This window comes from Zosterops lateralis (assembly GCF_965231275.1).
Source record: "Zosterops lateralis genome assembly, chromosome: Z".
NCBI classification, from domain to species: Eukaryota; Metazoa; Chordata; class Aves; order Passeriformes; family Zosteropidae; genus Zosterops; species Zosterops lateralis.
Window position 1 is genome coordinate 79,918,010 of NC_139800.1, and position 19,588 is coordinate 79,937,597.

Here is a 19,588-nt window from a genome sequence, read left to right on the forward strand (position 1 = left end):
TGATGTTCATCCTTCAAACAAAAGGATTGGATGCCTTCTTGGGTGCATCAAGTTTTGGAACATCTCTGCTTTTGTGAAAGACACCAGAATGTTCTACTCTGGAAATTAAACTTAGTAAGACGTAAAAATGGCTCTCATGTGTGTCAGTACATGTGAATATTTGTAGGACCAAATACACAGAGGATAAAATACAGAGAGGATAAAACCACTGCAAAACAGGGAAGTTATATTCTGCAGGAAAACTGTGAGTGCCATGCTGGCAGAGCAAATGACTTTCTGACTGCTGGCAGTGAAGTTCCTGGAGGCTTGAGAGCTGCCTCCAGGTCCTGGGCAGGTGTTTGTTTTCATTATTGGGTAGCATCACTTCAAGCATGTGTAGTAATTATGCCTTTTTCGGTCTTCCAGATCAGTGTGCGTGTTACCACCATGGATGCTGAGCTGGAGTTTGCCATCCAGCCCAACACCACAGGGAAGCAACTCTTTGATCAGGTAAGCAATGGAGCTGTAGCAGATGTAAAGTTGATAAAGACATTGTAATTCTATTGAGCAAATGTTTTCTAAAGGACTTCAAAGATTGAGTGTCACTATATGGCAAAGCTTCAAAAGAACTCAATGCAATAAGAAATTGTACTTCTTCCCCTAAACTACTGCATTTTTTAATCTCCGAGACTGCATTAGGAGCTATTACTTCTAGTGAACTGAATTATTGCTGTGGCTCACAATAGTAGTAATTGGAAAGCAGAAAGGTTTGCAGTCTTAGTTTGTAAGAAAAGTCTTATGGGGGACCAAGTAAGCTATTTTTGGCTGACTTACCTGCAAGCATTGTGTAATTGATTCCAAAGGGTAGTTGGGCTCTAAACCAGGAGAGGCTTAGCTGGGTTTCAAATGCTGTTGCAATGTTTAAGTGCAGGTGAAGTGGTATTTTGTACTCCCACCAAGCCCTGAGGGAAACATTAAGAGCAGTGAGTGAGTGATACTGTGTTGGGCTGTCTGCACAGGGTACTTCAGCCTTCCTCTGCTTTCACTGGGTAGCCAAATTTCCTGCTGCTTTGGCCCAAACAGAAGCAGGAAGGCATGTGCAGCCCAAAGCTGGAGCAGCAGAAGACAGACATTACCAGCTGCAGGGGGTGAAACTTTTACAGACTCCACTGTGTTTCTGTGCTGTAATTTAACGTAGATTTGCTCCTTGGAGAAAAACAGGAACAGTAAATTCATAGCTCAAAGATATGCAAATTGAATCTTGGACTAATGACAAGATGAGGGAACTGCCAGACCAGATATGTCAGATTTGGGTGTGGTTCAGTAGAGCTAAGCATTCTGGGGTCAGATCTACATAGTACCTATCATAAGGAAGAGAGAAAATTAAGGGATTCACCCACTGAAGTCAGCTATTTCATTTGGGGCCAGCAAATATAATTTAAATTTTTATATATATTTTTTTAGATCTTTAACCACAAACTACTGTTTTCTCTTGTACTCAGCTGGATGATTCAACACTAGATGATATATTGCTCTTTGCAGCCCAGCCCTGAAATGGAGTGAGTTCCAAAGCTTTAGTGAAAGAACATCCTTTCATAATGGGAAAAACAGGTTTTCAAAAAAGTTCTGAATTGCAGTGTAGATCTCAGCTGTCTGTCTTATTATTTAGGAGCTCCTGCATATTTTAGCCCTGTGTAGTCTCAGATCTGACAGGTTTGGATTGATAAAAGTGAAAGACGAGTTCTGTCCAGGATCCATGTGTGCAACATGGAACTCTGCCACAGTTGGATCATGAGAGTGTTTACTAATGAAGCTGAGGTGACATGTCCCCCAAAAATGAACTGGTTTTGTTGTTGTTGCTGTTTTTTTGAAGGAGTGTTCTTCATGTGGATTGTTCCCATGATTATTTTTGATTATTTTTCAATATCTGGTTTCTGCTATTATCCAAACAAAGCACCAAGTGCTGAGAAACACTACTACTCATGTCAGTAATACTTTTAATCTGCACATGATATTTTCAGTCATCTCTGTGTCATCTGCGGCTTCTGCTGCAAACTGACATTGCTGGCAGACTTGGGCTTCATCAGTTTGTCTCTGAGAAGCATCCAGTCATGTTTCCCATATAGCAGCTCTTCATGTCTAGTAATTGATTTCACTCCTTTGTCATGCTCTTGGAACAGCTGCACGTTTTCCTCCCTTCAGTGTATTTCACACAGCACCTGTCTAAACAGAAGTTTTGTTTTGTTTTTTTTTTCCACAGTAAACACTCTGCCAAGGGAGAAAACAAATGGTGTTGCAGAACTGAGTTTCTAAGTTGAGGCAGGGCTTAATTTACCTAAGTTGGATTGTAGGTGAGGTTGGAAATGGAGGGAGGGATGAAAGAAGGTAGTTTTAAACATTTATTTTTTTCTAAAAGGTCTGATTGACATAAAACTTGCTGTCTTTAGGAAAAGGATGGACCTCTAAACGTGTTGTCAGCTGTTACATATCCAGTATCTTTCACATGACTGAGCTGTTTGTGTGTATTGGTGCCTGTAAAGGGATAGTCCAGTGCTGTTGTCCCTGCTGATGTTGTGACTGCTCTCTGCCTGGTCATTGTTCACTCTGCCTCAGTTTCTATCCTTAGATTGTCTGGGGTCCCACGATGGGGCTCATAAGAACAAAGTTACTGCTGTTTATTTTCTGGCTCCCTTAAGCCATGTTGTGCCCCTGATCTTGGTAATCTAGTATTTTCTGCATGATGCTGGTTCTGGGAAAAGATCTGCTTTCATCAGGGCTTTTTTGAGTGAAGGGAGAGCTCCTCTACAAAGCAGATGTATGGTTTTGCTGTTGCAGGACTTTGACTTCTGGTGTGAAACCTGATTTTTGACTCTTGTACAGAAATTTTTTTAAGATATCCAGCATCTTTTTGCCCTGGGGTGCCCTTTCATTTTGCACTGTCAGTTCTGAGTTAAGCAAGAAGGAAGCTGCTAAGCATTACCAAATTTTTTAGCTGCATGGCTACCTCAGTGCAATCTGCTGGCTTTGCTCAGTAACATTTAGGCAGTATTTATCTTCACCTGTTTTGTATGAAGGTAGATAAATGTGTTAATTATACCACACATGATTCTGGCCCGCTCTGAATAGGATTCAGAAGATTTTGGAAAGCTTGTAGCTTAATGAGGAGAAAAGCATTTGAGTCTAAAATTCCATAATAATATGTGAACAGAAATGTTCCTGTCTTCCTCTTTCCTTGGTTAAATTTCAAAGTGAGTCTTTCTGGTGACAGAACAATGCAGATGCTTCACTGCTTTATAGGAAGTGGTTTCTGCCCCAAAGTAGTTCACAGTAGTGGCTGTAGAAATGCCACTGAACTGTTACACAGGTGCAGTAACACCATGATTTATATTAGAGCTCTTCATATTCCCTCATCTTTGAGCTTTAGCTTAAATATCTTAGGCTTGTGTGGATGGACAAAACCTGGATTAAATGAGACAGCATTGTACTGTCTGTCTTCTGCAGCTTTGCTGATGTACCACTTAACATCAGCTGCTGAACTCCAGTTTACTGACTTGCCAGCAAGAACTGTAACTTTGCTCCTCTTCCTCAGCTGCCAGTGAGGAGTTAAAAGAAGAGCTCAAGAATGGGCTATGCATGTCAGGGGTGCTGCTTATCCCACAGGCCTGATTACTTCCCAGGTGCCTTGAAATATTGCTTTCCTGGGGATGCAGAGCACAGGCACTACAACAGTGATTGCTGATTGTTTTCCTCCTTTGACCCTTTTCTGTACTGGGAATACGGAAGTGCATTGGAAGTGTAGCTGGTCTGGAGAACAGTCAGTAAACCAAAGCAGTGCTTTGCATTGTGTCTTCTACATATAAAATATTGATCTGTTGTCTAGTGAAACTTCTTGGTTACTTGCTATGGAGGGCTTGAAATTGTCTCTCCACTCTTTTGCCTCTCAAACGTAGGTTTTTTGTGGGGGTTTTTTTTGGGTTTTTTTTTGGGTTTTTTTTTTTGGTAAATTGATTCTAGCTTGAATCATTGAGCATCCAATCTCCTTAAAGGTGATTTCTGTCCAATTAAGAGCCACACAGACAAGTGACAGGTTAAAGAAAATGTGACATGAGAAAAAGTTCAGTAGCTATCACTTCAAACTTTAAAAACATGTGGTTGACCTTCTGAAGATGCTTTTCCTCATTATTTTGAGCTTTTTGGGTCAAAACTAAGCTTGTGATAGAAACGTGCACTTATATATGGATTAAAATTATAACAATAAGCATCTATCTGCACACTTTAAACATGGTCACAGATGCTGTATTTTATGTTCAGCACTGAGTCATACACATGGAATGTGTGTTGGGGGATATTTTTGTTTCATTTTCTTTTTTGATTCTTAAGGTGCTTTCAGATTTCATGGAGAGCCAGATCTCCTAAGATTCTGAGTTTGTGTGCCCTGGCTTGTCTTACCTTGCTTTTCTATCTGCATGGCCACCAAGGTAGTTGTGCACCTAGAAACCTTGGTAATGCTAAGTAGCTTCCTTCTTGTTTATCTGCTGCAGTGAATTTAGTGGTTTTGCAGAGTACCATTCTGTCAGGCTTCTTCCATGTCTGCTTAAGCTTACAGCACAGGCTGATCAAACCCCTCTCGAATTTTGAGTAACTCCATTTGAGTTGAGCTGTGTTTGGAATAAAGGTGGTTGATGTCTCATGGCCTGCACACTAAGCTTTTTGAGGAAGGAGAGTGTATGAGAAATATTTAGCCTTGGTAAGATCCTACCTAGTAGTGTTTAAACACATAGGAAATCGCTCTGGAACACTTAATGCACCAGGTGAAAGCACCAAAACCAAAACTCACTAAGGCAGTTTCATGGTAGAAAGCAGCAAGTCTCAGGATAGGGACTGGTTGCCCCAGCAAAGCCCAGAACTCTTGTTCCTGTAATGAAGGCTTGTGGTTGAGTGGTATGAAAATGTGTCTCAAATTTCACAGGAACATGTGGAAACTTTCTGACTTTTAGAAAAGCCGTAGTTCCAACCAAAAATGGACTGCTTGTTGCTAAAGATGTCAGTGGCAAACTGCAGTAAGTACAAAAACTTGGAAGATGCTGTAGTTTATCACACTGGCATTTTAGCACTTTGGAAGGGAGAATTAGAAGTACATCCACCAGCTAAAAGGGAGAAGAGTTGAATATTTGTGGCTGTAGAGGAGCCTGTCTTGGGTACTAAGTTAGGGTACCTGGAAGACCACGTTCTAAATTGTTTTTGACTGACATGTGAAACTGCAGGTGTGACTCCAGTTCAAAGCTCCTCCAGCAATAAGGTTAGCTGGCAGTTTTCTCTCAGATGTACTCGACATGCCTGTTGTACAAAGGGAGAGAGACCTACCTCACCTTTAACTAGGGCAACATTCAAGGCACTTGTACCATGATATAGCCTGAGATGATTTGGCCTTTGATGCAGGAACATGATCCAAGTGGAACGCCTTTTCCTCTGCTTGCATGCTTTGGTCTTGCCCGTGTGTAAATAGTGCTTTCATCAGAGTCTGTACTTGTTTGCCAGTGTGGTGGTGTGTTTCCTGGGCTGAGAATGACAGGCATTTTCAGTCATTATTTTGATGTCAAAATGTACATTTAAAAGGCTGCTTATGGCTTCCTCTTCTGCTGTGGAGCAGCACCCCATGGCAGGAATGTAGTTCAGAGGGAGCTGGGTGAGTGCAGAGAGGAAGGGCAGGAATTGTCATGCAGACCTAGAAAACACAGAGCAAGAAGGAGTGAGAGAAAAGGTTACCTGGAAGATCTTCTGTTTCCTCTCTGAACATAAGTAAAAAAACCCTACTAATTTGTGCTTAGACTTTCTGCAGAGGATGAAGTGAGTCACCAGAAAGGCACCTTTTCCCCTACATCAGTGTGGCTTACTGAGTAGAATTTTAAGGTAGTACTCAATTAAGGGTTTTGTAGTAGCTGATCAACGTACCATGGGACAGCTGAATCCAATCTGTTGCCCATTGTAAACCAAGCTTTATCCAGCAGGCTAAACAAGACCCAGGGATTGGTTTAATGCTCCCCCTGGCATGAAAAAAAAGATGCTACTCTCCAGATGAGAGTGAAAATTTTAGGTATTTAAGTACTGTGGTCTGTGTTAAACAGTACTCTCTATTCTCCCATCCTTTGTGCCAGCCCTTCTTCATGTGTAGCCACTGTCAGTAGCTGTTTGCTTTTTGGAACATCTCACAGTTCATTAAGGCTCCAAATGCTGTACACCCCCAGACATAATTATGCTGCTGCCAGCCAGATTCCTTGCAGCTGTAGAAAGCTGTTTCTTTTTCATGCTTTTCCCCTTGCTGAATGGAACTAAATAACCTGCTAAAGCTGAGGAGGGAGGAGGACTATCCTCCCTGCCTTAGTTCAGTGGCAGCTTGGGACTGTGATGGTGAGTGCTGTGCGGTCTCCCCTCTTCTCTGCCCCCAGCTCGTGTTTATCTCTGCTATTGCTGTGCAGGCTTCTGCTGTGGAATAAAAGTCCTTTTGTGTGGGACCACAGTGTGGAGCCTTTCAGCTGCTTGCTGGCAGTCCAGCCTGTTGAATTCCCAGGCATAAGCTGCTGTCAAGTGGAAGAGAGGAAAGCAGACCCATGCAGTCGAGTGAGGAGCTTCCATCCCATTCATATGTTAATGCTTCCAAGAACAGAGCTATTCTTGGGCTCTAGGACAGCCTTTCTTCCCCTCCTTGAACCATCTGCTTCCAATCACAGAATCACAGAACATGCTTGGTTGGAAGGGACCTACAAGGATCATTGCATCCAACTCCTGGCCCTGCACAGGGCCATCCTCAAGAATCACACCACGTTCCTGAGATTGTTGTCTAAACTTTCTTGAACTCTGTCAAGAGTGGTATTGTGGCCACTTACATGAGGAACCAGTTCCAATACCCAGCCACCCTCTAGGTGAAGAGTTTTTTTTCCTGGTATCCAACCTAAACCTTCCCTGACAACTTCAGGCCATTTTTTTTGGGTTTGGTCACTGCTTACCACAGGAAACTGATCAGTGTCTGCCCCTCCTCCTGCCCTCATGAGGAAGTTGTAGACTGTTATGCGGTCCCCTCTCCGTCCCCTCTTCTCCAGGCTGAACAGACCAAGTGCCCTCAGCTGCTTCTCATATGGCTTCCCCTCAAGTCCCTTCATCTTCACTGCCCCCTTTAGACCCTCTCTAATATCTTAATATCAGAGATTAATATCTTTCTTATATTGCAGTGTCCAAAACTGCATGTACATAACAGACCCTGATCCTTCTCCAAAAGCTGTGTGCATCCTTCTGTGTGATGCACAAGAGACCTGCATTCCCCTGAATCTGCAGGGGCTCTAGCCCAGCTCTCCAGTTCATGTTCAAGCAAGGACAGGCTGAATAATTTCAGGAACCCCAGTGGGATGATGTACGTGGACTGCATGACCTAGTGTAGCTTTTGTCTCTGTGTGTGCCACAAATGGCATGCCTCTGCTGAAAACTGCATTTGGTTTTTCTGCCTGAAAGGAACAAAGGCCCTATTGCTGCTTTTGAGAGCCCAGAAGAAATGCCCTAAACAATCTAATTAGTGATGTGTTTGTGGGGAACCTATGTCTTTGGTGTTTTACCTTACCAAAGTAGGGACCACATCAGAAGGAAACAGAGCTCACCTTCGGGCAGTACAAAATTATATCAACTGACCTGGCAGCTGGTTTTCACAGGGCAATTCTTAGTCTCTGCATCTATGTTAGCCTCTTGAAAGGGGAAAGCTCTGAGCAAGCCCGAGTTGAATGGCATGTGAAAACAGCCGACAGTGTTGTACTTTAGGAACCATGTCAACCTAAAGACAGATTTCTTCTTTCTCCTTTCTTGTCCAGTAATGGAGGTGAGCAGTAGATGCCCTGTTTGCCAGTATGAGCCAAACTCCTGGATCTTCAGGAGGGATGTGGGGGAGGTTCACAGTGTAGACTTGCTGCATGTTGTGGCATGTCCCAGGTTTTTCAGGGCACAAAAGGGGATGTCTTGATAGCAATCAGGCTTTGGAGAAACTTCCCCCTCCTTTTAACCAACAGTGGCACTGTACTGCAGTAGTCTTGCCATCCTGCCATGAGGCTCCTGTCTCTTGTCACAACATGTCTTTAAAGCTTTCTTAATTCTTATTTACATAGCATGCCTGGTGTGCTAGGGAAGTAACTACAGAGAGAGCTTACATAGTGGTGTAGTTAATGTCTGTGTTGGCTCTTTGTCCTGGCACAAGGGATAGCATATGGATTTTGCCTCTGCACTTCCTCTTAATGGTGCTGCTCAGTAAAGAGCTGTATGAAAGGCCTGTCTATAGCTATCAGTGGAGTAGAAACAAACCTTAAAGTAGCACAGCCTGGCAGGGTGATTCATGGCTTGCCCAGGAATAGTACATTTGCATAAGTGTGGGGTGTACCTGAAAATGGAGTTGTGTTCCTCATTCCTGGCAGTTACTAAACCTGTCAGAGCTGTTGCATTGTATTTTGGCTATACATGCTGGCTTATAAGTAGCTGAAAAAATAATGTCCCAGCTGTTGTTATAAATAGCAACAAGCCTTAAAGAGCTGAAGGAGAAGAAAGAATATTGCACACATCTACTTAAGACCTCTTAGATCCAAATCACCTTTCTGTGCTCTCCAGCAGGAGAGGCAGGTGGTCAGGGCACTGTCTGTCTTTGCCTGAACTTACCTCTAACATGTCCTCAGCCACTGGTAAGTTCAGTCCATCTGTGGATCTTGCTATCTTGCTAATAAAAACCTTTCTTTCAGGTTGTCAAGACAATTGGCTTGCGAGAGGTCTGGTTTTTTGGACTTCAGTATCAAGACACCAAGGGTTTCTCAACATGGCTAAAACTGAACAAAAAGGTATGTTTGCTCCAAGATTTTGTTTGTCCTTGTTCCCTTTTCTGGGAGGGCAGGGGCAAATTCAGCCTCCATACTTCTGTCAGGGAAGTATGCCTATCCATGCACCTCAAGTACTGCAAGATCAGTGAGTTGGTGTTGTGGTGTCCACACACTCCCTCCCCAGGGTGTGAGGAGTTGTGGTGTCTGACCTGGTCCTGCATCTAGCTCTGTTTGTTACCAGGCCAGATCTGTTATCCTTCCTGGTAAAAGGCTGGTGTCATGCTCATGTGAGCATCTTGTACTGGAGACTTACTGGAAAGTAACTTGGCTACCACTGGTCATAACTGCTGGTTTGTGTAAGTCCAGTGGGGAAAAGTGATGAGGTATTTAGCAGTAAGGAATTGAAAATCCTTGCTTTTCTACCCACTCTCTTCTGTACTGGAAAAGAGAAATCTTTTTTCTAGTGCATGTTTATCTTCCTGTTTGTAAACTGCTCCCCTTCACTTGGTATATAGGCTCTAAAATCTGCTACCTCTGTTACAGGTAACAGCACAGGATGTACGTAAAGAAAGCCCCCTGCTTTTCAAATTCCGTGCCAAGTTCTACCCAGAGGATGTGGCAGAAGAGCTGATCCAGGACATCACACAGCGCCTTTTCTTTCTCCAAGTGAAGGAGGCAATTCTGAATGATGACATTTACTGTCCTCCAGAAACAGCTGTCCTTCTGGCTTCTTACGCTGTCCAGTCCAAATACGGAGACTTCAACAAAGATGTGCACAAATCTGGCTACCTTGCTAGTGATAAACTGCTCCCACAAAGGTAAAGGAACCTGCAGAGTCTTAGACATTGTCTGTCTTAAAGGGTTCATGATTTTTTTTTTTTTTTTTAATGGAGGGGGTATTTGATTGCAATGATCAGAATAAAATGTAGTTTTGTGCCACTTTGAGCATTGAGATTAGTATTCAATTAAGAGCTTAAACTTTCTATTGCTACTCTGAAACTCTTATCAGAAGTAGTGAGAGAAGCTCCAAAACAAAATAATGCTACATGGAGAAGCAAAACTGAATAAAATTTGTTAGAAGTCTGAATATGGACCATTGTGTCTCTATTTAGCCTTTTAATAAAACTATATTGCCTGGAATATTTTTGTAGGGGAACTCTGATGCCAATGGAGTGTTTAATGAAGCATTATTATAGAGTGATCTGGTTGTGTGTGTGCGCCTATGTTGTGCTTGGTTTTAAACATCCCATGTATACTCTTTCTAGAGTTTTGGAGCAGCACAAGCTTAACAAGGACCAGTGGGAGGAGAGGATCCAGGTGTGGCATGAGGAACATCGAGGAATGATTAGGTAACAGTGTGAAACTGCTGTATTTAAGGTTATTTTGCTTTGAGTAACTAGGCTCACGTGCCTCTGCTCTTGCTGGTCCACATCAGCTGGCTATTCTTAGTAAAACAAGACTGAATTTGCAGTTTGTAATTATCTACTAGGGAGATGCTTAGAACCTTTGCCAGCTTGTTACTTCTCTGTCCACGTGGGAAGACAGCACGTCCTTGTTCTAATGGCCTAAAGACTCTAAAAAGAATATCTGCTTTCTTTTTATATGCTGCAGAGAAGATGCTGTCTTGGAGTACCTGAAAATTGCACAAGATCTGGAAATGTATGGTGTGAACTACTTCAGCATTAAAAACAAGAAAGGCTCTGAGCTCTGGCTAGGTGTAGATGCTCTTGGACTCAACATTTATGAGCAGAATGATAGGTAATAAACCCCTCTCTCTTCATCCTTGCCTTCAGCTCTTTTCCAATATAAAGTCATTCAACATCAATCTCTCCTGGAATTCAATTTTTTAACTAAACCCCACAATTTCTGTATCATTCTTGGCTGTGTTTTTTGACATTGCCAGAATAATCCATAAAATGTGCTTCTTTGGACCAATAAATGCAAAAATTGGCAAAATCCAAGATAGTTTCACTTGTATCCCTAGTCTTCCTGCTGTAAATGCATTCTCCAGTTCTGTTTTTCATTTAAAAAACAAAAAGAAAGTGGGATTGAAAAACTGCTTCTTATGTTTGTATTTCATCTGCATGACTAATTTTGTCCACTGATTTCAACTACCATAAAAGCACTGAAATACAAGGGTGGATTTGGTATAATTTTGAGGTTTATATTCTAAGTCAAGAATTTGGACTGACTTTGGACTCTCTTATTTCTTTTTGCTTCCCATCTCTGCAGGCTAACACCGAAAATTGGATTCCCTTGGAGTGAGATCAGAAATATCTCATTCAATGACAAGAAATTTGTTATTAAGCCTATTGACAAGAAAGCACCAGTAAGAAGCAAGATTCATATTAAGCTATTAAATTTTCAACTTTTTAGCTGAATGATTTCTGTGGGTTTGGTTTTGGGGTTGTTTTTTTTTTTTTTTTTTTTTTTTTTTTTTTTTTTTTGTTTTGTTTTGTTTTGTTTTGTTTTGTTTTTGTTTTTGTTTTTGTTTTTTTTTTTTTTTTCCTCAGAATCTTTTCATCAATAGTATTAATGCTGATGTAAGCATGGAGACCTGTTCAGGGCAGTGAAGTGATAGTTATGGGGTTTTTTCTGGCTAAGAGGGTAGAAATTTAGGATAAGCTTAAGCTTTTGAGGGAGTAGCTCTTTTCTTAGGGTTTCTGATTCTCCTAAGACTGTTCAGATTCTCTGATAATACAATTAGGGGTCTAAGGTACCTCTGTTAGCTGTGGATGCTTCATTTGCAACCTGTTGCCTTAAATCATGTGTGGGATGATCTTTTGAAAGTTTTCACCTTACCTAAAGCAGAAGCTTTAGGTCATTTTGTAGGGTAGACTGGAAGTTTTTTTTCCTTGCAAATTTAAATTCAATGTAATTGCTTTCATCTTTAAGGCCTAAGAATTTCCTGTGCTAGCTAGTACCTTCTGTTCTTCTGGTCATTCTTGTTCCATTGCTGCTTGAAAGCATTTCCCTGCTGCTGTTGCTCCTTTTTAACAGAGCAAAGTTATTTATCCATTGATTGTAGCATTCAACACTCTTTCTGGCATAAGCCAAGACATTACATTCAGTGTGGTTGGGCAGGCTATTGTACAGGTTACTGAAGTGGGAAGAAAGGTGGGAGAAGCCAGGGACTGAGTGTGCCTGGTAAACCAGCCTTGCTGGTGTTTGTAATTGAAATGGTGATGCTAAGACACTGTGTGCCTGGTGCTAGGGGTGTGTTACACTGAAACCCAGAACACTGGAATGGCACATTAGGTGCTCTTGCCCTGGGTGTGTTTGTCAGGTTGAAATCCATTCCAGAAAGAAGTGTCTAACTGCCACCAGCAATGAATTAGACATTATTAAGAAAAGCTGGCTGGGAACTCTAAAAAGCCTGGGGGTCTTGAGAGCATAGTGCATATACAAGGGGCTTCTTACGCTGAAAGAACAAGTCTAATGCTCTCTTTTTCTTGTCCCAAGGACTTTGTATTCTATGCCCCTCGGTTACGGATCAACAAGCGAATCTTGGCACTTTGCATGGGGAACCACGAGCTCTACATGCGCAGACGTAAACCAGACACCATCGAGGTGCAGCAGATGAAGGCACAGGCTCGGGAAGAGAAACATCAGAAACAGATGGAGAGGTTGGTGGGGTTCGGAGTAAGCTGGGTGTGACTAATCACTGCATAAATAGCATCATGTGCTAGATAAATGGCTGGCAGCACCTTAGTTTGCTTGAGCCAAAAATAGAGCAGGTTGCTTTCTGTTTCAGCAGGTCTAATGGGTTGGTAGTAATGGTACTCATCACAAGTGTGACTTCCCATTACTTTCTTGGACCTAAAGATTTGTCTTTCCATTTGATGGGACTAATACAGACCTTGAAATGTGGAGATTTCCCTTGTGACATTGCTGTTATGATCTTGTCATTAAGATGAATGCCAGCAGAGCTTTTTATTTTTTCACTTCTATAAAGGGGTGCATCTAGAGTAGAGCTCATTATCTGAGTGCTGTAGGGCACATCTTGTGTGTGCTCTTTGTGTGTTCACTAGGAAGTACTCCAATCTGGGTGATAGTTGGTTTGAAATTACATTGTGACTTCCTTCCATCAGAGCCCTGCTGGAAAATGAGAAGAAGAAGAGGGAGTTGGCAGAAAAGGAGAAGGAGAAGATTGAGCGTGAGAAGGAGGAGCTGATGGAGAGACTCAAGCAAATTGAAGAGCAAACCAAGAAAGCTCAGCAAGGTAATAGGAAATCTTTCGGTGTTTCCTTTGATGAATATTCTGAGTGAGAAGGGTTCAAATAGTAAAGCTATGAGCACCTCTGAGTAATTTGTCTCACCAGTGCTGTGTGCTAATTCATGTGAGGGCCCTGGTTTAGCCTCCTGAAGCCAAATTTAAGCCCTCCATATGCAGTTGCTGAAAAAAAAATTGCATTACAGAAATGTGTAATGGCCAAGATGTCTCTCTTGGCAGCAGAAGTACCTTGCTTTTTTTCCTATGCTGGCTGGAAGCTTTACAGCAGCATATCTGTAGAGAAAGGATTCAAAAAGTGTAGCAGGGGTCACACCAGCCATTGCTGTGGTGATTTCCTATCTAATTGCTTGGCTAGAGTTAGTGTGAGAAGCAAAATATTGAATGCTTCTCTGCCCTTAGGTATGTAATTTTGGGATTGATGCTTCCCCACAAATCCATTGGGGGTGGGCCTCACTTTTAATCTTACAGCTCCAGGCAAAATGTAAAGGAGAGGAAAGGGGACAGTTGCTTGTGTCCTTCCTTTACCTGTCCCTCTGAAGGAAACCCTTGTCCAGACAGACTTTCCTCTTCTACTGCTGTTCTTTACTTATCTGTCCTGAAAACTGCTCCCCTGTTTTTCAGAATTGGAAGAACAGACCCGCAGAGCTATGGAGCTGGAGCAGGAGAGAAAACGAGCTCAGGAGGAAGCAGAGAAACTGGCTAAGGAACGTAGAGAAGCAGAAGAGGCAAAGGAAGCCCTATTGAGAGCATCTCATGATCAACAAAAGACCCAGGAGCAGTTGGTAAGTTGGTGAACTGAAAATCAAGTAGGGAAAATAGTGAAAGGAGAAGCATCTAAGTTTTGAAGCAAACCAGGCTCTGGATGTAGTGAGGAAGCACTATATTCATAGGTTCTTTAATTTTTATCCTCAAGTAGATGAAAATATGCATAAATACAAGTAGATTTGTACAGTAGATTTGTATTGCTTTTTGCTTTGTTTTGTATGTAATCATGATAAAGTGTTGCTTTCCCTGGTTTGGATTCAAAGAATCCAGAGTTTTGTAGCTCTGTTTTGGGGAGAAGGAAAAAGAACCAACCCAACAACCAAACAAAACCGCAACCCACAACAAAACTCAAAACTTTTTTGACTTCCTTTCCTCTTTCATCATGGAGGTATTGGTAGAACTGAAGTTAACAGGAAGGCTTTCTTCTTACTGAAAAGATGTGTTTTCGCTCAGGACTTGAAGTAAAAATGCTTCATTTAGCGAGTACCTTGGGTTTTGTTTCTACTAAAAGCCTTTCTTCTGCAGGCTGCTGAGATGGCAGAACTCACAGCTAGGATCACACAGCTGGAGCTGGCCAGACAGAAGAAGGAGAGCGAAGCACAGGAGTGGCAGTATAAGGTAAAGCAGAATCTGAGCAAATGGCATACTTTTTGTGGAATTGCTCTTTGTTCTGTAACCTAAACTACTGCACTGGATTCCACACTAGACTCAATGCTTACAAGCTTGAGGCTGTTGTAAATATGCACCTTTGGTTTTCGCCATGGAATGGGTAACTTATTCTAACTCCATGAAGCAATTTTTGACTAATTAGACCTGTAGCCCATTTTCCATTAACAGTAGCCATTCTTCAAATCTCTGAAGTGTTATCAGCAGGAAACTTTGCAAGTGATGGTGGCTGAGTAGCTTTGGAATATACTCCTTCAGAGGTGCAAGGTTTCCTGTAACAACCACCAAGTGGTGCTTCTGTGAGAAGTCTCAGCTGCTCAGGATTATACTGACTGAGTCATTGTGGCATATCTTACTCTAGGCACAGAGGGTGCAGGAGGACCTAGAGAAGACCAAAGAGGAGCTGAAGACTGCCATGAGCACCCCTCATGTCACTGAACCCATGCACTCTGAAAATGAGCACGATGATGAGCAGGATGAGAACGCAGCAGAAGCCAGCGCTGAGTTGCGGTCAGAGGCCACCATCAAGGACCGCAGCGAGGAGGAGCGCACCACTGAGGCAGAGAAGAACGAGAGGGTCCAGAAACACTTGAAGGTAACAAGCTGGCAGCAGAGTGTGTCTGTGTGGGTGCTGCTTCTACTTTTCTCAGCATTTCTTGCAGCTGGAAGGTATTACTGTTATTTAAAAAATGAGGGGAGAAGCAAGGAAGAGAGATGACAGTCTTGCCAGATAGCTGCTTAGCACTGAGTAGAGAGGCAGATCTTGTCTCCTGGCACTTCAGTTCCATTTTACTGGAAGCAGTGAAGTATTTTGAAGTAGTGCCAGAAAGTAGCATCTGTCAGATGTAGTGTGCTTTCTGTGAGTATTGCCAACCACCTGACAGCTGTTCGTAGCCCTGGCTGCAATGAATGGAAGAATGTGGTCTGGTTCCTATCCAGAAGCTGTCTCTAACTGTCGAGTGTGGGTTGCATTGCAAAACTCTGCATTGCAAAACCCTGGAGCAGCCCACTAGGGCTCAGCAGAGACAGCACTACTGCACCACCTTCTTGTGAGGAGCTCCATTGTTCTGGTGTTCAGTTCCAAGCATTTAGTTGTGCTGCCTGACTTGCATGAGGGTGTGCTCCTTCTGCATTGTACTGGGGTGGTTACACACAATGGGGTAAAGGTGCATTTTATTTTCCACAGCAAGTTTCTTTTCCAGTGGAAAGCTAGTAACTCCTCAAATTCTGCAAGATGCTCCTGCTGTCTTCAGGGATCCCTCCACATGGCTGTTCTTTTAAAGTATAGATATTGGAGACAATCTTTCTTAACTCTGCTAGATGAAGAAAAATAGGTGACAGATTGCCTGATGCTTTCTACCTTCAAATGTTAGGGAGAAATATTAACAACTTCCACAAAATCATAGATCTGTTTAGGTTGGAGGGGCCTCCATGAGCTCATCTAATCCCACGTCCTTGCTCAAGCAAGGCCAGCTAGAGCAGGTTGCCCAGAAGAATACACTGAGGCTTGTCTGTTTCCCGTCTCTATAGATACCAAACCTTCAGGAGGATCAGCAGAAAATCTCTTTGTCCAGCTTTGAGCTTTGGCATGTACTAACCAGTTGCTCTTTCTCCTCCTCCAAAGGCTCTTTCCTCAGAGCTGGCAAACGCTCGGGATGAAACCAAGAAGACAGCAAATGACATGATCCACGCCGAGAACATGCGCCTGGGCCGAGACAAGTACAAGACCCTCCGCCAGATCCGGCAGGGTAACACCAAGCAGCGCATCGATGAGTTTGAATCCATGTAAACTCTCCCCTGCACCTGCTGCCCTGCACTCTCCTCTCCCCTCTTTCCCATCCTCTCCCATTGTTCACTCATAATCGTGCTATGCTGGAACCACTACAGAAGAGTGACCATGGTCTTATTTATCAAGTTTTGGGCAAATGCTGGAGTTAAGTGACAGAAGAAAGAATGGTAATTACGTCTGCCTGGTGTGGCTTGGGAAAGCAAACATGTATTGGGGGTAAATCTGAAGCTGTTTGGCTTGGGGTAAACTGTTAGTGTGTTGGGTTTGCCCAATGAGGTGGCTGTGTTGCTGTCTCCTCTCGTTGTGTGAGGAGACCAGCAGATACTTGTACTGCATTATATACAGCCAAGAGCTGACAGTCTGACACTCTGCCTTCCTACTAACCTGTGCAAGCTTCAGTATTGAGCTTAGTAGCTAGGGTCTGAATTTCTGGCTTAACCCAGAGTCTGAATCATGTAGTTAAAAAGGGGATACTGCAGCTTAGGAAGAAGAATTGAAGGTGAAATACGGACTTTCTCTCTAAAAGACCAAAGTTTTTGTCCTACAAAAATAAGCAGACCAAACAGATTCTGTGGTGTTCCTGCTGGTGTTACCTTTTGTTGTTTAATGATGAAGCTTTGGATTTCCTAATCATGAGGAGGCCTTTGGAATATTTCCACTGATACAGTGTGGTTTGAAGCCTCAAAATTCCCTGCTTTCCAGAGGTTTTGTCTCTGGTCAATGGCTTTGTTCACTATCATTTGTCTGACTTCAGTGTAACCAGTGAGGCAGAGATAGCTAAAGTACACTGTCTTCCTTTTTGGTTTTGCCAATGAAAACCTAAAGTGGGAGGCAGAAATGTAAAAGACTAAAAATTACTGTAGCTGTATTTTCCCTTGCTGAACAGATACTTTTCTAGTTATGTGAACAGATTTCAGGTTTTTCCATAAGAGGCCTTTTTAGCACATAGTTGTTGGTGCCTTATAACTGTGTATAGATCTACTGTAGCTCAGACACCTTTTGTTTAAACTAGATGCAATCATTAAAACTGATCAGCAGCTGGGGACCAAAAACTGCTCTCATTTTTGGGTCATGTACAAGACTGCATCTGTTTTCCTGGCTTCAAGCAGCATTTGAGGGGAGAGGATCCTGAGATACTTGTCCAGTTTCTTTCTTAATCTTCACTAGCAGTCTGCCACATCCCTGGCTCAAGTGCTTTTCCTTCCACAGGGGGATGCTTTGGCCTTTTGTAGCTTTGAGAACAGAAGGCTTCCTCTTAGAAATAGGATTCAAATTGTTGTGAGACTTGTCCTGAGAGCTGCTTGTGCCAGTTATTGTAATAACCATCACCTCCTGTCAGCCAAGCTGCCCATGCTGTAGCCACCCAGAATCCTCCCTGCCAATTGCTGTGGAGGAAATAGCCATGTATGCTCAGGGTTGAATTGGATGTTGCCTTGATCCCTCATAAAAGGAACTGTTAACCTTCAGGAAAGTCATCTTAAAAATGGGTTCCACCTAAAGTGAAGTCCTCCCTTGTTTTGTCCTCCTTGGATTAGCCTGTCCCTATAGGAATTCATTAGGCTAGCCTGGGATTTATTTTCTTACCTAGCATCATACCAAATTTTGTTACTTGCTCAGTTTTGTTGATTCTTCCTTTGTATGATGTTACTGGCAATGATAATAGAAGGAAAACATCTGAAAACTGGAGCATTTTCAGCTCCCTGGTGGATGAAAAAGGGCAAAGGGGGACTGTGCCAAAAAAGAAATGTTCATGATAGTGTTAACACACTGCAGTATTTCCCCAAGAATTTCTTGGGTGGCTGGAAACAACCTCACCAGTTCTGTGTTACTTTATTTTCTGAAAGCAATGCAAGTCTGTGTGGAGATTCATACAAATACCAGCCAACTTGTGTTTGCAGCAACATGCCAACCTATGCTCTTAAATATCCAGGTGTGTCACGTGGGAGCCCCTTCTCTCCCATGGACACAGAGTGCTTTTGGGGGCCACATGACATGGCAAGCTTTTTGTTGGCCAAGAAAAATACGCCTCAGTACCATGAAAGTCACAAGTGAAAGATTGCAGTTAAATTAATCAGAATGTATTTCTGTATCTCTGTACTGAGGGTGAATGGCATTGGCTCCACGCGAGTCTCGTTACTGGGGAATAGACAACCTTTAAACTTCTGTTTTGGTGCTTTAAAGCTGGTTCTCAGCACTTCTGCTCTGTCCATGGCAACTATTGATGCATTTGAGGGGAGAAAAGCCTATCTACTATTTTAATAATTTCCTAACAAGCTGACGTTTGGTGCCTGGAATATGTGTTCAAATAATAAACCAGTAAACCTTTTCTGCTTTGATGGGTCACACAACACTGCTGAGCTCTTAATGTATTATGATGTTGGCATGACTTCTGTTTATATGGTTTTTTAAACGTTCTAATTCCATATGGTCCAATAAAGGAATAGAACGGCTTGTGCCAGTGAGTCCACCTAACTCTTTGTAGTTGTTTCAGCCCTGCCTTCTTTTTAACCAGTATTATATTCCAGTGGTATCTAATGATATTTGATTTCAATATTTCTAGCTATGCACAATTAGAAAATATTAGTCAGGGGATAGAGGGTTTGTTTGTGGTCCTCCTTCCTTTGGAAATGTATACTGTATTATAAAGATGATATTTTGCAAGAAAACTAATGTAAGAAGCTTTCAGTATTATGGTGAGATTTGTAGACACATTTTTTATTTGTTAGAATACAGTGAATTGTTCTTCATGTTCCGGTTTAATTGGATAGCTACTCCTCTTGGGGATGGGGGGAGGGAAGTACTTTATCACATGTTGCCTGGCTTATTTTTTCTTGTTTTATTTTTTGTTGCTGTAAATTATGTTGAAGGTTTTTGACCAGTCGTTTTACTGGATTATAATAAAACATCAATTCCTTAAGATTGTGGAGTAATTCATGGGTCCATGTGCTTATCTGCAGAGAGAACCTTGATTGACATGTTTTTCCTGTTCAGAGGAGTTGTTAAAATCCATACCTTGTTCTTCCTGAAGTGCCAATAAAGTTCAGAGAAATTCAGCAGATTGTGTCTGGCTGGTTACTTCAGATTTGCTCTAAGTCCAGTGCTGTGTCTTGTAGCTGAGCAGATCTGCCTTGTGGTGCCCAGAGGTCAGCCTGGGAGCTCCCTTGCAAGAAAGGAGATCTTACTTGCAGTCTGAAAAGGAAGTGCTTCAGTAACAGCCCCTTCCTCCTTCCCAGCCCCACCAGCTGTCCAGCTGGAGCCAGCACTGGAACTGACACTTCTTTGTGAAGGCACTGAGTATAAATGTTCCATTTCCAA

General features: G+C 42.5%; 1 protein-coding gene across 1 annotated transcript in view; it reads left to right on the forward strand.

Annotated features, from left to right (window-relative positions):
- LOC310923328 (moesin) overlaps positions 1-19,326 on the forward strand; it is a 41,096-nt gene extending 21,770 nt beyond the window's left edge. The window contains exons 2-13 of the mRNA XM_083884600.1: positions 406-489; positions 8,745-8,840; positions 9,363-9,637; positions 10,085-10,168; positions 10,431-10,577; positions 11,052-11,148; positions 12,282-12,445; positions 12,911-13,041; positions 13,675-13,835; positions 14,344-14,436; positions 14,846-15,079; positions 16,109-19,326. Coding sequence (XP_083740726.1) covers positions 406-489; positions 8,745-8,840; positions 9,363-9,637; positions 10,085-10,168; positions 10,431-10,577; positions 11,052-11,148; positions 12,282-12,445; positions 12,911-13,041; positions 13,675-13,835; positions 14,344-14,436; positions 14,846-15,079; positions 16,109-16,273 — 1,731 coding nt within the window. The 3' untranslated portion in view covers positions 16,274-19,326. The remainder of the gene's footprint in view (positions 1-405; positions 490-8,744; positions 8,841-9,362; positions 9,638-10,084; positions 10,169-10,430; positions 10,578-11,051; positions 11,149-12,281; positions 12,446-12,910; positions 13,042-13,674; positions 13,836-14,343; positions 14,437-14,845; positions 15,080-16,108) is intronic.
- Positions 19,327-19,588: the final 262 nt, after the last annotated feature.